General features: G+C 38.3%; 2 protein-coding genes across 3 annotated transcripts in view; both read right to left on the bottom strand.

Annotated features, from left to right (window-relative positions):
- Positions 1-5,499: 5,499 nt before the first annotated feature.
- LOC149043833 (uncharacterized) lies at positions 5,500-8,286 on the bottom strand. Its single transcript, XM_089210711.1, has one exon. It carries the CDS (start codon positions 8,284-8,286, stop codon positions 5,758-5,760), a length of 2,529 nt encoding a protein of 842 aa, XP_089066837.1. The 3' UTR covers positions 5,500-5,757.
- The window catches only part of LOC149043832 (fibronectin-like), a 29,859-nt gene continuing 20,441 nt past the window's right edge, over positions 7,977-17,394 (bottom strand). Inside the window, exons 8-15 of one of the 2 annotated variants that reach the window (XM_089210709.1) lie at positions 15,874-16,158; positions 15,033-15,326; positions 14,356-14,649; positions 13,674-13,967; positions 12,995-13,291; positions 12,319-12,612; positions 11,638-11,931; positions 7,977-10,470 (exon numbers count right to left, since the gene is read on the bottom strand). In XM_089210709.1, coding sequence (XP_089066835.1) covers positions 10,433-10,470; positions 11,638-11,931; positions 12,319-12,612; positions 12,995-13,291; positions 13,674-13,967; positions 14,356-14,649; positions 15,033-15,326; positions 15,874-16,158 — 2,090 coding nt within the window. In that variant the 3' untranslated portion in view covers positions 7,977-10,432. Of the gene's footprint in view, positions 11,932-12,318; positions 12,613-12,994; positions 13,292-13,673; positions 13,968-14,355; positions 14,650-15,032; positions 15,327-15,873; positions 16,159-17,394 lie in introns of both variants that reach the window. The other variant, XM_089210710.1, reaches the window with a different exon arrangement.

The raw sequence follows: 17,394 nt of genomic DNA, 5'->3' as shown, positions 1-17,394 counted from the left end.
CACGTCACTTAATTGACTCTTATTTGTTAACAAACTCGCGACGTGTGTAGAAACCTAACACTTGTATATACAAGCAAGGCTACCAGTCAAGATTAATTAAATAATTTACAGGTGTCGAAATATTATATCAAAAAACTATCTTCTCCCCACTAACACAATCGTCTCTCTCGACCCGTGCCCGCTTTCGTCCATATTTTGACGGCGGTAATGTTTCCGCGTGGGCCGGTTCTGGTATAAAATCAGTCTCCGGTGACGATTTGTCACTTAAGCTACTCGAGCTTCAACCGACAACTCGATCTACTACATCACTTTGCGAGTCAGTTTCAACCTCGGAAAGTGATGAGGTCTCATTCAGCTCATCGATTTTGACCTCAGCTTCGAAAGTTTATCAATGTTGTTCTTAATCTTGGTAGCGTCATGGCGTTTTGCGCTAAAATTTTCCTCATGAATCTCCCGGCATCCGCTGGATTATCAGAAGTCACAAAAGCCAATTTGTGATATATTGCTTTCAAAGCCTCGCGAACTTCCCACTGGGGCTTTCTTTCAGTCACGAAACAGTGGCGAAAGTGTTCCTCGTAGTGACAAGTGGTCCAAAAGGACAAGTAGAATTTTGGCAGCATACTGTTTGAGAATTCAGCATATTCGCCTTTTGGGTACGTGAACCACCCTAGGTCTTTCGAGTCGGCAAACAGCCACAATAGCCAGTTGCTCCATCTGACCTCATGAAATCCTCGCATTCACCACAAGCGCACTTCCCTCTTTCTATTCCTTGTACATCCCTGCCCATTTTCAAGTTTTCACCGTGCAATCACACGCCATCTAATTAACTGCTTTGTGCGCAGACGCGGCTGTGTGAGTAACACTTCCGGTTAGTTATTTTCACTTTCGGTTATTTTTGTCTTGGAGGAGGTGGTGGGGGGGGGGGGGGAGGGTCAGATGTTCTGTGTAGGTATTTGTGAAGGGTCATGCATTAATCCATTCTGGGAAGTGGGAAGGCTACGACTTTTTTAGCAAAACGTTTCTAAAATACCCCGACCCAACCCCCCCCCAAATAAAAAACCTACGTAGAGCGGCACTTAATACACATTTTTGGCCAAACCGCAAAAATCAAAATCAAATTCCTGCAAAATACATATCTGTTCCATTTTCGCGAAATTAAGTTCCCACGGAGGGTAGTGTAACACTAGAGCGCGATTTTCAAAAGCTCTTCATAAATTAGTAAATGAATTCAAGCCTACTTCACATTATATTTAAGTTGTCTCTCTGGCTGCATGGTTATATTTTCTGAGTCATCCAAGATGCCAATAGCCAGAGGAACGAAACCAAAGAGCATAGAAATATTCCTGAAAAGGGTGATTCAATGTAGTGTTTGACTAACATGGGAGTTAAGTTGGCTAAATATGCAAGCTGTAACACTAGTCGGCAGCATTTCTAACCCTTCCAAGATCCTAATTTTAGTACACTATTCTCTTACTTAACCTATGTAACTTGTTTCCTCCATCTTTCATCAAAGGCATTTCAGTATGATCTTGACCAAATCCTTAGTATCTAAGCAAAATTGTTCCATCCTGTTTCCTTAATATCGCACGTCAATGGAATTGCTTCGGTAACAAAAGTCTCAAAATAATGGCGTAGTACACTTTCTCTATTGGAATGAAACAGATGTTTCAACACACAGCACATCTTTGAAAACAAAGTTTCGAAAACGTTGCACAGGTTACTGCAAACGGCTCGACTGTACTTTGATTACAAGGTGCGTGGCTTTAAACGACTTTCAAAATGTGGAGAGGTCATCAGAATTCTTTAATCAGTTCAGCACAATTCACATATCAGACTTTGCCTATTGTTTTAGTTTAAATTTTTTAAGACAATAATTCTTTTGTTGTCTGGCCTTGGGGATTTTGCCGTCCGGTTTCGCAAAATTATACTCAAGTCAAATCGGATTCAGTCGGCAAATTGTCACTGATGACATTTTTTCCCAACGGTAGCCTACTTTGGAAATCAAAGACAAACCAACAGGGGGTGGGTCAGTAAATTTCAAGAGTACGCCAACTGCTTTGACTGAATATATTTATTGTTTTTAAACTTGACGAAATTCTTTCCGAAAGAACCCGAATGATTTATGGCCGTAAATACGGCAAGATCTTCCATAAACTGAACAATTTTTGAGTGAGTAAATGGTAGTTGAAATAGAGGTGATCCAAATTTAAGAGAGATGCCTCAGCGAAACATTTTCATTTCCGTAACGATAAAGGTGATTTAAAAGGCTTCCAAACAAACTTTGAAACATTATTTTTACAAGTATCTGTCACAATCTGACACCTGTCAATTAGAGAGCGCGCAAGAGAAAAAAAAGCGTAGGGACATTTGAAAAGCAGCAGTACTAGTTTGGCAAGGACTGTCACGACAATGTTTTCTTCAAAATCAGTCAATGATCTAACGGAAAGTATTATTCACTCTCATCGATCATTCATTCATGTACGAAGATTTACCTCTGTTCAATAAGTAAACGGCGAGGAAAGTAATTGTGAGTAAATTCAAATTTTTTATTTTGAAGTTGTGAGGGTTTGCCCGTTTGTTTGCTGTAATGGCGTGTTTAACTCTGGTCTTTCCTTCACAAAAACTAAATTCGAACGGCACACTCCAACGAGACACAAGGGAATTTAATGCGGCCTTTTCTCAAAAAATTCCTTCAATTTCTGTTGTGCAATTACGGTACAAATGTCCAAATTGAACGGAATTGGAAAGACGGAGCGTATATTTGTTGTAGAACTTAAATTAAAACTTCGCTCGCTCTTTCACTATGAACAAATTGCTCGAGAAAATTCAGATATTAAATGAATGAAAGTTCCATCGTTCAGTTTAACTGTAACCAAACGCCTCACGTTTCAACTTTCTGGGTACTTTTTGTGAACGATTAAAATTAATTGCAGACGGTTTTTAGGCCGCTTGTCAACCAACGTAATGACACTATTGTTTATACAAATTCATTCTGAAACCAATATTTTTCTGTCAACCAAAGTGATTTGATTGAGAGAAAAGAGAGGATTCATAAGTTATTTATCGGCTTGAGGTAGTAACCGACGTGTTTGCTTAAAAATACTGCCCAGCCGGAAAACGAGGTATATTTATGAAAAATGACAACGAAAGTTGGGATGTACTCGGCGACTCACGAAAGTGTTACCGTGGCCCGTGGGCAGAGATAGGAAAATACTGACCGGGTAAAGAACCAATCAGATTGCAAGATTCGTTACCGTGCCCTCTAAAAAAACAATAAATATATGTTATTTGCCGGCTGGGAGGTCCGTAAGGTGAAAAACTGTGACCGAGGTCTTGAAAATTCTGCCCGAGGCCGTAGGCCGAGGGCAGCATTTTCAAGACCGAGGTCACAGTTTTTCACCATACGGACCGACCCTTAGCCGGTAAATAACATATTTATTGTTTTTAAACTTGACGAAATTCTTTCCGAAAGAACCCGAATGATTTAGGGCCGTAAATACGGCAAGATCTTCCATAAACTGAACAATTTTTGAGTGAGTAAATGGTAGTTAAAATAGAGGTGATGCAAATTAAAGAGAGATGCCTCAGCGAAACATTTTCATTTCCGTAACGATAAAGGTGATTTAAAAGGCTTCCAAACAAACTTTGAAACATTATTTTTACAAGTATCTGTCACAATCTGACACCTATCAATTAGAGAGCGCGCAAGAAAAAAAAAAAGCGTAGGAAAATTTGAAAAACAACAGAACTAGTTTGGCAAGGGCTGTCAAGACAATGTTTTCTTCAAAATCAGTCAATGATCTAACGGAAAGTATTATTCACTCTCATCGACCATTCATTCATGTATGAAGATTTACCTCTGTTCATTAAGTAAACGGCGAGGAAAGTAATTGTGAGTAAATTCAATTTTTTTTATTTTGAAGTTGTGAGAGTTTGCCCGTTTGTTTGCTGTAATGGCGTGTTTAACTCTGATCTTTCCTTCACAAAAACTAAATTCGAACGGCACACTCCAATGAGACACAAGGGAATGTAATGCAGCCTTTTCTCAAAAAATTCCTTCAATTTCTGTTGTGCAATTTACGGTACAAATGTCTAAATTGAACGGAATTGGAAAGACTCACCAGGAGCGTATATTTGTTGTAGAACTTAAATTAAAACTTCGCTCGCTCTTTCACTATGAACAAATTGCTCGAGAAAATTCAGGTATTAAATGAATGAAAGTTCCATCGTTCAGTTGAACTGTAACCAAATACCTCACGTTTCAACTTTCTGGGTACTTTTTGTGAACGATAAAAATTAATTGCAGACGGTTTTTAGGCCGCTTGTCAACCAACGTAATGACACTATTGTTTATACAAATTCATTCTGAAACCAATATTTTTCTGTCAACCAAAGTGATTTGATAGAGAGAAAAGAGAGGATTCACAAGTTATTTATCGGCTTGAGGTAGTGACCGACGTGTTTGCTTAAAAATACTGCCCAGCCGGAAAACGAGGTATATTTATGAAAAATGACAACGAAAGTTGGGATGTACTCGGCGACTCACGAAAGCGTTACCGTGGCCCGTGGGCAGAGATAGGAAAATACTGACCGGGTAAAGAACCAATCAGATTGCAAGATTCGTTACCGTGCCCTCTAAAAAAACAATAATTTTCCATATTTCTCTTCGAAATCCAAAAAATATTTATATGAAAATGTTCTACCTTTATGTACAATCCTCAAGCGCTTCCAGCCAGCCCAAAATTTCGAACTTGATGTTTCTCGCTAACCCTGTATACAGAGTACGAAACCATCCCAGCGCTTAAAATTTCAATGACACGGCTGGACACGGTCCTCAAACAACTCCATATTTCTCTTTGAAATATACTAATTTTTCATTGAAAAATATTCTACCTTCATTTAAAATCCTCAAGCGCTTCTAAAAAGTGAAAAAATGCCAACGTTCTCCGTTTCGCTGACCTTGCACACAGAGTGCGAAGAAATCCAAGCGTGACACTAAGAAAATTTTCACCAGACACTACCGGACACGGTCTTCAAATAACTAAACGTCCGGCAGTCTGATATTTTTCCATATTTCTCTTTGAAAAATAACAGTTTCTATCGGAAGTATTTTGTCTTCATTTAGAATCCTCAAGCGCTTGTAGAAAGTGGAAAAATTTGAATATTGTCCTTTTCGCCGACTCTTCACAGAGTACGAAGAGCTCCAAGCGTGACACTTAAAAAAATTTTTCTTCGGATTCTTCAAGACAAAATTCAAAATACTGTAAGGAAACAGTGAAATAACGAACGGCGAATGTATTTACCGTAAAACTGTTGACTATATGTTCAGGATGGCTCTTGAGAAAGACGATTTTAGAAGGTTTTCAGTGATCTGGGAATTTCGTGTTACAGGAAATTGGGTCGCGGCGCGAGTTGCATTAAGGTTGGAAATGGGCCTTTAACTTGTAACTATAGGATAAAAAGAGGCTCCGAAAACAACAGTGAAATAAACAAATTCTCTCAGAGTACCATTCTTTTTTATTATAATAGATTAAGTATGCATCATTGCAAGATTTCTTTTCCAGATTGCAGGAAAATGCAGTTTCTGGGAGACTTATCTTTTAAAAATTTCCCGGGGGAGCATGCCCCCGGCCCCCCCTAGAGGTTCGGGCCTTCGGCCATCAATTTTCAAAGGTACCTGCCTACTTTAAAGGCAGTGCCCTTCTACTTCAAAGTTGTTTAAACCCTGCTTTAATTGCCTCGGCAAGACATACCATTCTAAGACAAATCAAACTTGGCTAGCGTCCTCCTCACTTTGACTGACTCAACAATATATGTAAGACCCGCATCACTAATACCATTCCCAGACAAATACAAATTGGTTAGCGTCTTGTTCACTTTGATTGCCTCAGTAATACATGTAGCACCCGCGTCACTAATACCATTCCCAGACAAATACAAATTGGTTAGCGTCTTGTTCACTTTGATTGCCTCAGCAATACATGTAGCACTCGCATCACTAATACCATTCACAGACAAATGCAAATTGGTTAGCGCCTTGTTCACTTTGATTGCCTCAGCAATACATGTAGCACCCGTATCACTGATACCATTCCCAGACAAATCCAAATTGGTTAGCGTCTTGTTCACTTTGATTGCCTTAGCAATACATGCAACACCCGCATCACTAATACCATTCCCAGACAAATCCAAATTGGTTAGCGTCTTGTTCACTTTGATTGCCTCAGCAATACATGTAGCACCCGCATCACTAATACCATTCCTTCGCAAATCCAAATTGGTTAGCGTCTTGTTCACTTTGATTGCCTCAGCAATACATGTAGCACCCGCATCACTAATGCCATTCCTAGACAAATCCAAATTGGTTAGCGTCTTGTTCACTTTGATTGCCTCAGCAATACATGTAGCACCCGCATCACTAATACCAATCCCAGACAAATACAAATTGATTAGCGTCTTGTTCACTTTGATTGCCTCAGCAATACATGTAGCACCCGCATCACTAATACCATTCCCAGACAAATACAAATTGGTTAGCGTCTCGTTCACTTTGATTGCCTCAGCAATACATGTAGCACCCGCATCACTAATACCATTCCCAGACAAATACAAATTGGTTAGCGTCTTGTTCACTTTGATTGCCTCAGCAATACATGTAGCACCCGCATCACTAATACCATTGTTTCCCAAATGCAAATTGGTCAGATTCAAACCAGTTCCAAACGACTTCGATAAATGGGAGTGAAAATCACTTTTTTCTCTTTTGCATTCGTTGATCGCCTCCAATACAATTTCTGCACCACGGCCTTTATTTTTGTTGACTTCATTTGTTAAACTCTCTACAAGAGCCACAACTTGTTCATCGCATTTCATGGCCAAAATTCCACACGAAAACAAAAGTATTTGTTTAAGTTCATCGAAATACTTTGGATCGGAAACTAGTTCTTCAGGTTTCATTTCCTTGCTTTGAATCTGAGAACAAATGAAGAATGCGGCAAAGAATTCTTGAAAACTTTTATGTAAGAAGGCATAATGCAGTGTTTGTCTCAATTTGCTGCCACCAGGCGGCACTGACAGAAATCCAAATTCAGTCAGGTCTTTTGCATGGTTTTTCAATTCACTTTCACTAAAATCCAGCTTATCGTCAAGTAAACCATTCAACGCTACCTTTCCAAGGTGATTCAATTGTGGTTTGTAATGGTTTGTCAGGTCTTCGATCTTTTCTGATAGTCCCTTCTTTTTTCTATATCTTCTCAAAACACATTCAACCATATCCAGGTACAGTTGAGTTCTGCTTTCGGGTAGTGTGCCCTCAAACTCTTCGCATAAAAGGCAAAGAAGCGCTGTGTTTAGAGGATTGGCCGCTATTTCTCTGAGGTTTTTATCTCGCGACATCCGTTGCGAGAGCTTGGTGGCTAAATCTATCCTTTCTTTAAAGTACTTGGTGACAAATCCTTTCACATGCTTTTCAGTGAATCCTTCGATCTGAAGTAGCGTGTCACAACATTTTCTCACCTCTTTTCCAGCTTCGTGTCTTGCTGTTGCAACTATGCGGCATCTGGGGAGTACTCTTCCTTCAATTAATTCGGAAAACATCGACAATTTACTGGACGGTAACTCATCCAATCCATCCAATATCAATAAAATGCTGGCCTGATTTTCACGAATAAACCGAAAGAATTGTTGTTTAACTTCTTCATCGATGTCTCGGGGCAGAAGCTGATCATCAATAGCTTCCCAAACGTCAGAATGGATATCTCGACATTTCAGTAATAATACCACTTTAAATGCTGTTGAGCCGCAGCCCTGAGGTTCTTGCTGTTTTGTGGCCCAGTCGTAGGCGTACTTTTTACAATAGGTGGTTTTTCCCATACCAGGTTCTCCTTCAATCAACACTGTTCTCGGCGCTGAACACTCTTCATACGGGTCTAGTATTGACGACATGTCAACAGATACGTCAGTGATTTCTCCTCTCGTTTTCTTTCTTCTGACCACTTTGAGCCTTGTAAAAATATTGCCAAGAAAAAACTGAAACTCTTCACACCATGGAAATGGTGAGAGCCATCCCTCGCGAGTCTTGTACAGCTGGCGAATTCCATTGATAAACTCAGTTGGATCAAAAATACCTAGCAGTAGCAAAATAAGTAAGAAATCTGATGAATGGAACATTGAAAATTGTGGTGCCTTTCTGGTATTCGGCACTGGATTTAAATAAGTGAATGAGTACGATACCGTTGCCAAAGAAATTAATTGGACGATGCAAAAAGGTTTTAGTGTATGATTCATGCTTACTGATTAAAAGCCATTTAGATTATGAATTCAGGTAAACCTACTAAACCTACCTAAACTCTGTCGTAAAATAAATTACTCGGGAGATAAATATTCATATCGTTGGAGCCGTGGTCTGAAAAAGGCTTTTCCGGGATATAGCGAGACTACGAACAAATGAATGGACACCAAACAACGCCTTTCTGCCTTCTTTGTCCCGCGGTTTCATCAAAAGTGCTGCAGAAAACCGGGGGCTCGCCTGCGATGAAGTGGGAGGTTTTTCCAACAGTCTTTTCCTCCGGAAATGTAAAATAACCATATGCATCCTATTCTAACTCATTTTACTCAAGACGCACATTAAGAATTTTTTAGCACGCGCGATATTTGAATGCTTCTTTTCTTTGGTAGATAAATAATCTGAGAGCTGCGGATTCGTAATTCAATAGTCCGTCGAGCGAAAAAGTAATCAAAGTGCCCTATGAGCAAACTCGTGAATTGACAGATGCCTTACATGATTTTTTGAATCATGTTTAATGTTATCTGGTTTAGGGAATTTTGTGGTTGATCGTCATATTTAGAGTACGAGCAGTAGTTCAGTATTCGCTAATGTAGCAAAGAAACAAAGTGACGTTGGGATAAGAAGGCATTACAACTGAAATGATCATGTTATTACACTTGACAATGGTGGATGATGTATTTTATACATATATCATTTCTGGTTCAAAAGAAAAGGTTGGAAGTAAATGTGGGTGAAAAGTGAAATTTATTGTCTATCATTGTAAATATTGGAAAATCAAGGCAATGCTTTCTTAATGAAAACATCAATGATTCCTTCTTTATCAAATGAGACAAACGGGAACGAGTTTTACTGCCACCGTCATTTTGGATTTCCGCCTGGGAGATTTTGGTCATGTGCTAGGCAACATATAATCAAGAACAAGATATAATTTCATTCCAGGCCTATTTATCAATTTTGTGGTGTATTACTTTCGCATTTTAGTACGTAATATTTATTTTGAATCTTCAAATTGTCTTGAAACTTAAAAAGAAATTGTTCTTTAAAAATTCGCTGAAGATCGGTAGCCAAAATTATTTGTTTAAGTGTTATTTGATTTTCGTGTTAACCTGTAATTTCGTCAGTCGCCGGCAGCTTTCGTTGCTTCTCACAGAAAAACACACAATACGAAATGCAATGATCGATTTTGTCCCCAATCTCACGCCATAACAAAAAAGCTTTAGAACACCTGTAAACTCGGAGTGCTTCGGTAAGTAATGTTTTTAACGAATCTTCGGATTGTTTTCAAGTTCAGGGATTGTAAATTACAATGTTATCAAAAACGAAGGTTGTTCTCTTATTCCAGTGTGAATCCTCGCACGCCTGCCAGTCGCTGGCGCCGCTTGTTGAAACTAAAACGAAAAATAAACTCTTTTAAGACTATCATTGGCTTCTTTTTCATTCCACCACTATTCTTAGCGACAAATGTCGCCATTTCGTTTGTTTATTACTCGCCAAAAACTATCAAATGCACTCAAAAGCCTAAAATCGAAAAAACGTTTACAGGAATCGACCAATTGAGCGAGCGAGCGAGTGCCATTCTCCACATCATATCTACAACTCGCTCTTGTGCATGCGAGCTATTCACGAATTAAAAACCAATGGTGGTCGGAAAGTGGCCACCTCAAGATTTTCACGCAGTTCCGCTCTCCAGTGTTCTTGTCGCACGAATGATTGCTCGTACCTAATGATTTCCTATTTTCGCGGGAGTTTCAAAATTAAACTTTTTGCGATTGTCAAAGATTCGCGTTCTTTTGACGTTTTTGATGTATTTTTAACCTCTGCGTCCTTTTTTTGCCAAATCGCAAAATTTTTTATCGGACAGTTTGCCTATCATACTCGCGATAAACAAATCGAACTTCCGCCGCGCGGTCGTCCGATTTTGTTATTACTCGTATGATTACAGACCAAATTGGACTCCACTCAGTTCTATTACCATTACTTACTATGCACACAAATAATCAAGTCTGACTTGCGTAGCGCGCGAGATTTGAACTGCTCTCATATTATGAAAGATAAATCTGAGAGCAGCGAGTCGTGATTCGATAGTTCGTCGAGCGAGAAAGTGAATGTTTCTCCCTCCAACTTTCTCGCTGCTATTCTCTTTTATCAAATGTTCTTTTCGCTGTCTGCTTGGAAAACCATGACTGGAAAGAATAGAGAGGGACAGTTCTTAGTTTATGACTGCATGGCGAACGCCTCGCTTCCTTGGCTGAATGCATGCTCTTATGGTCAGTGCCTAGCGTAGTGCGTCTCTGGATAAATAGTTAGATATATCTTTGGCCAGTTTAAAGCAAGATAAAAGCAAACAGTGGCGATATCATAGTTGTAAGCAACCGCCTTCTATGCTTTAACATTGTTCACCTTTATGCAACCGTCGCCCCTACCCGTCCCCTGCACCATCGTTATTTGCATCGAACGAATCCTACCAGTATCACCCTCCCCTGAGAGAATTTGTCTTTCCTTCAGTCTTTCCGAGCGTTTAAATTTCCCGCTGGTACGATAATCGGAAACTTCGACAAGTCTCTCATGTAATATATAAAAGTTCACAAGGCAACCAGGTGGACAATCAGACATGGTTTGATCCTACTCTGGTTTACAGATTTTATGAATGTAACCGAAGAAGTTACAATTCATAGACCCAAAGTTTCGACACTCCTGTCTAGTGCCTTCATTAGGGATGACGGCGAATCAATGGTGATGGTTGGTTTCTCAGGCAATCAATGGGTCTCAAAGGAATTCCCGCTTTATGAATTTCAGGTAAGCCATAAAAACGTGGACATAAGCCGTCACTACTGTAGAAAATTTTGTATGTAGAGTCACTAATCTTCACTAATGATCACCACTAATTGACGTTACCACCAGCGCCTTTGTTTGGAAGCTTGGCATATTAACTCCGCCCACGCTCCTTTAAATCGTGACGATGGCGGCTTACTTCCTGACGCCTATTTACACCTCGTCAGAAAAAAGGCAGCTAATTAGTAATCATATAAAAGGACCTCTTGTTGCAGCGTGTAGATCACCTCTGATGAAGGCACTAGACAGGAGTGTCGAGACGTTGGGTCTATGAATTGTAACTTCTTCGGTTACATTCATTAAATCTGTAAGCCAGAGTAGCATCAAACCATGTCCAAATCCCTCATGTGTTCTTAAGCTATTGCGCCATTGTTCAAAAATGGCCCTTTAAGATCATTTTTCTCTTGTATAACAAAGCCTATTGTTAAAAATGTTGAGCCACTTTTCTTGATACGTTTATTTCATTTCAAACGATTCTATCAAAAGTAAAGTGAGAAGTCTTAAATAAAGGTACATACCACTCTTTGTCTTAAATCTTCGAACATCTGGCTCACTGTCTCCTTGTTCGTTGACAGCGAACAGTTTCACTTCATACTCTGTGTCATACTCAAGACCAGTTATCGTGTGGCGAGTTTCAACAATATCTCCTTGTTGAAAGATTTTTGTGGATCCTGTCATGAATTGTTTCCTACATTCCAGACGGTATTTAATGCTGCAATTACTGCTGGCGGACTCAGCTTCTGACCAGGTAACAATGAGATCCTTATCAACTTCTACTTCTGTGTTTGTGATAATTGGTTTCTCAGGTAAACCTGTTCAAAATGATACTTTTTTTACTCTTTGTCTCTAAAAACTGTGAAATACTTATTCTAACTAAAACTAAACATATTGGTGTAATAAAGTAAATAAAACATCGATGAACAACTTTCCAGCATGAAAAATCAACAAAAAGTCTTCACAATGTAATTTACGGCCAAATCAAAGATGACGATAGTAAATAAATGTTGGCCAAATAATTAAGTTTTCTCATATGAGAGCTGCAGCATGAGTATTTAACCTGTTGTTACAAAGTTTCACAATTCTTTGCCTCATGAAAAGCAGTGATACTCCAATATTAAGGAGCCAACAGTGTTTCTTTTATTTTATTTCAAACAATTCTACTAAAAGTAAAGTGAGTAATCTTAAATAAAGGTACATACCACTCTTTGTCTTAAATCTTCTGACATCTGGCTCACTGTCTCCTTGTTCGTTGACAGCGAACAGTTCCACTTCGTACTCTGTGTCATACTCAAGACCAGTTATCGTGTGGCGAGTTTCAACAATATCTCCTTGTTGAAAGATTTTTGTGGATCCTGTCATGAATTGTTTCCTACATTCCAGACGGTATTTAATGTTACAATTACTGCTGGCGGACTCAGCTTCTGACCAGGTAACAATGAGATTCTTGTCAACTTCTACTTCTGTGTTTGTGATAATTGGTTTCTCAGGTAAACCTGTTGAAAATGATACTTCTTTTACACTTTGTCTCTAAAAACTGTGAAATACTTATTCTAACTAAAACTAAACATATTGACGGGTAAGTAAAACATTGATGAACAACTCTTTCTAGCATGAAAAATTAATAACAAGTCTTATCAATATAATTTACAACTAAATCAAAGATGACGATAGTAAAAAAATGTTGGGCAAATAATTAGTGTTTCTCATAAGAGAGCTGCAGCATGAGTATTAAACTTGTTGTCAGAAAGTTTCACCATCCTCCCCCCGTTAAAAGCAGTGTTACTCCTGTATTTAGGACCCAACAGTGTTTCTTTTATTTTATTTCAAACAATTCTACTAAAAGTAAAGTGAGTAATCTTAAATAAAGGTACATACCACTCTTTGTCTTAAATCTTCTGACATCTGGCTCACTGTCTCCTTGTTCGTTGACAGCGAACAGTTTCACTTCATACTCTGTGTCAAACTCAAGACCAGTTATCGTGTGGCGAGTTTCAACAATATCTCCTTGTTGAAAGATTTTTGTGGATCCTGTCATGAATTGTTTCCTACATTCCAGACGGTATTTAATGCTGCAATTACTGCTGGCGGACTCAGCTTCTGACCAGGTAACAATGAGATCCTTGTCAACTTCTACTTCTGTGTTTGTGATGATTGGTTTTTGCTCAGGTAAACCTGTTGAAAATGATACTTCTTTTACACTTTGTCTCTAAAAACTGTGAAATACTTATTCTAACTAAAACTAAACATGTTGACGGGTAAGTAAAACATTGATGAACAACTCTTTCTAGCATGAAAAATTAATAACAAGTCTTATCAATATAATTTACGACTAAATCAAAGATGACGATAGTAAAAAAATGTCGGGCAAATAATTAAAGTTTCTCATATGAGAGCTGCAGCATGAGTATTAAACTTGTTGTCAGAAAGTTTCACCATCCTCCCCCCGTTAAAAGCAGTGTTACTCCTGTATTTAGGACCCAACAATGTTTCTTTTATTTTATTTCAAACAATTCTACTAAAAGTAAAGTGAGCAATCTTAAATAAAGGTACATACCACTCTTTGTCTTAAATGTTCTGACATCTGGCTCACTGTCTCCTTGTTCGTTGACAGCGAACAGTTTCACTTCATACTCTGTGTCAAACTCAAGACCAGTTATCGTGTGGCGAGTTTCAACAATATCTCCTTGTTGAAAGATTTTTGTGGATCCTGTCATGAATTGTTTCCTACATTCCAGACGGTATTTAATGCTGCAATTACTGCTGGCGGACTCAGCTTCTGACCAGGTAATAATGAGATCCTTGTCAACTTCTACTTCTGTGTTTGTGATGGCTGGTTTCTCAGGTAAACCTGTTGAAAATGATACTTCTTTTACACTTTGTCTCTAAAAACTGTGAAATACTTATTCTAACTAAAACTAAACATATTGGTGTAATAAGGTTAATAAAACATCCATGAACAACTCTTTCCAGCATGAAAAATTAACAACAAGTCCTCACAATGTAATTTACGACCAAATCAAAGATGACGATAGTAAAAAAATGTTGGCCAAATAATTAAGTTTTCTCATATGAGAGCTGCAGCATGAGTATTAACCTGTTGTTACAAAGTTTCACAATTCTTCGCCTCATGAAAAGCAGTGATACTCCAATATTAAGGAGCCAACAGTGTTTCTTTTATCTCATTTCAAACAATTCTACCAAAAGTAAAGTGAGAAGTCTTAAATTAAGGTACATACCACTCTTTGTCTTAAATCTTCTGACATCTGGCTCACTGTCTCCTTGTTCGTTGACAGCGAACAGTTTCACTTCATACTCTGTGTCAAACTCAAGACCAGTTATCGTGTGGCGAGTTTCAACAATATCTCCTTGTTGAAAGATTTTTGTGGATCCTGTCATGAATTGTTTCCTACATTCCAGACGGTATTTAATGCTGCAATTACTGCTGGCGGACTCAGCTTCTGACCAGGTAACAATGAGATCCTTGTCAACTTCTACTTCTGTGTTTGTGATGATTGGTTTCTCAGGTAAACCTGTTCAAAATGATATTTTTTTTACACTTTGTCCCTAAAAACTGTGAAATACTTATTCTAACTAAAACTAAACATGTTGACGGGTAAGTAAAACATTGATGAACAACTCTTTCTAGCATGAAAAATTAATAACAAGTCTTATCAATATAATTTACGACTAAATCAAAGATGACGATAGTAAAAAAAATGTCGGGCAAATAATTAAAGTTTCTCATATGAGAGCTGCAGCATGAGTATTAAACTTGTTGTCAGAAAGTTTCACCATCCTCCCCCCGTTAAAAGCAGTGTTACTCGTGTATTTAGGACCCAACAATGTTTCTTTTATTTCCTTTCAAACGATTCTATCAAAAGTAAAGTGAGAAGTCTTAAATAAAGGTACATACCACTCTTTGTCTTAAATGTTCTGACATCTGGCTCACTGTCTCCTTGTTCGTTGACAGCGAACAGTTTCACTTCATACTCTGTGTCATACTCAAGACCAGTTATCGTGTGGCGAGTTTCAACAATATCTCCTTGTTGAAAGATTTTTGTGGATCCTGTCATGAATTGTTTCCTACATTCCAGACGGTATTTAATGCTGCAATTACTGCTTTTGGACTCAGCTTCTGACCAGGTAACAATGAGATCCTTGTCAACTTCTACTTCTGTGTTTGTGATAATTGGTTTCTCAGGTAAACCTGTTGAAAATGATACTTCTTTTACACTTTGTCTCTAAAAACTGTGAAATACTTATTCTAACTAAAACTAAACATATTGGTGTAATAAGGTAAATAAAACATCGATGAACAACTCTTTCCAGCATTAAAAATTAATAACAAGTATTATCCATGTAATTTACGACCAAATAAAAAATAACGATGGTTAAAAAAAAAGTTTGCCAAATAGTTTATTTTTCTCATATGAGAGCTGCAGCATAAGTACCTGTTGTTAAAAAGTTTAACAATTCTTCGCCTCATAGGAAGCAGTGTTACTCCTGTATTTAGGACCCAACAGCACTTATTTTATTTTATTTTAGACAATTCTGCCGAAGATAGAGTGAGAAGTCTTAAATTAAGGTACATACCACTCTTTGTCTTAAATGTTCTGACATCTGGCTCACTCTCTCCTTGTTCGTTGACAACAGCAGTGATACTCCAATATTAAGGAGCCAACAGTGTTTCTTTTATCTCATTTCAAACAATTCTACCAAAAGTAAAGTGAGAAGTCTTAAATTAAGGTACATACCACTCTTTGTCTTAAATGTTCTGACATCTGGCTCACTGTCTCCTTGTTCGTTGACAGCGAACAGTTTCACTTCGTACTCTGTGTCATACTCAAGACCAGTTATCGTGTGGCGAGTTTTAACAATATCTCCTTGTTGAAAGATTTTTGTGGATCCTGTCATGAATTGTTTCCAACATTCTAGACGGTATTTAATACTGCTATTACTGCTGCTGGCCTCAGCTTCTGACCAGGTAACAATGAAATCCTTGTCAACTTCTACTTCTGTGTTTGTGATGGTTGGTTTTTCTGGAAAACATGTTCAAAATTATGCTTCTATTAAACTTCATCTTTGATAAATGTGAAATACTTATTGTAATCAGGTAAAACACGAGTACACGTCAATTTAATCATTTCAACAAGTAATAGGAATGCAACGGCTCATAACATGTCAGATCCAAAAAAAAAGGGTAAGCTCGAAATAGACGTTTTAAATAATTTTATTTTCATTTAAGCATACATAGATGATCTACAAAAGTCGTTCTCTAATCTGTCATACCTGTGAATGTTTCGCACTCAGTCGATTTATACCCAGTTTGAGTCGTTCGTGCCCGACTCACTGGCTGATTAGTACCAGTTCCCAATTTAGGAACCACTAAAACCCAGGAGATCTCACAAAATATGTCACCCACGAGTGAGTAAACAGATGTCGATCGTTGCATACGGAAAGTAATTAGAGTCAAACGGGTATTACAGATACAAGTACATTTCTGTGATGTATACTTGTGACCCTCTTAACAAGAAAAAGATCAGACCCCGCATTTCTAGTTCCAGGCCTTAGATTTGGTGGTCGCAGGATGCAAAGCTGGGTTGTTAACGCCTCAGTGTAAAGGTCAAATGGCCACACTGCAATTGTTAGGTGAGAGCTTAAAGCTTCACTTTTATTCCGTGAATGAATGCAACTGAGTCGAAATTTCCTCCCATATTCTGGAACCACCTTATAGTTTCAAATTCCAACATCAGCCCTTAATTGATCCCTCAATAATTATTATTTTTGGACACAGCCTGGTAATAGATTCATCTTCCATGTCCAACCCTGGGTGCTAAAAGATAATTCCTGACCTGCATATTTCATCGACTTAAGAGTGACTTTACTGGGCTGGTGTGAAGGCCTTGGGCAGAAGTTGTGCGGTAGTCAAAGAGGGCCAGTAAAGCATCAGAAGCATCCTTTGTTGCTTCAAACTCTTGGCTGATTCAGTTGTATTTTCAACTATTCCACTGTTATTAAAGGGTTATTAGGTATTAGGGGGAAGTTGTGACTCATTGAAATTTCTATTTCTTGCCGAAAAAGGGGTCAATGAAATATTGACAAGCGTCAGTTATTGCTTTTTTACCGTCATTTGGTCTCTCTGGAATGGAATTTGACCTCGTGAACCAAACAGTACCAGTAAGACTCTCCCAAATAGGTTGTTTAGAATTATGAAGTGTAATATACAAACAAACACTTCCCCCTCCCCCTATAAATTTTTGTGGGTTGTCTTCTAT

This window comes from Pocillopora damicornis, chromosome 6 (genome assembly GCF_964200805.1).
Source record: "Pocillopora damicornis chromosome 6, jaPocDami1.2, whole genome shotgun sequence".
NCBI classification, from domain to species: domain Eukaryota; kingdom Metazoa; phylum Cnidaria; class Anthozoa; order Scleractinia; family Pocilloporidae; genus Pocillopora; species Pocillopora damicornis.
This window is presented reverse-complemented; position numbering and strand designations above follow the sequence as displayed.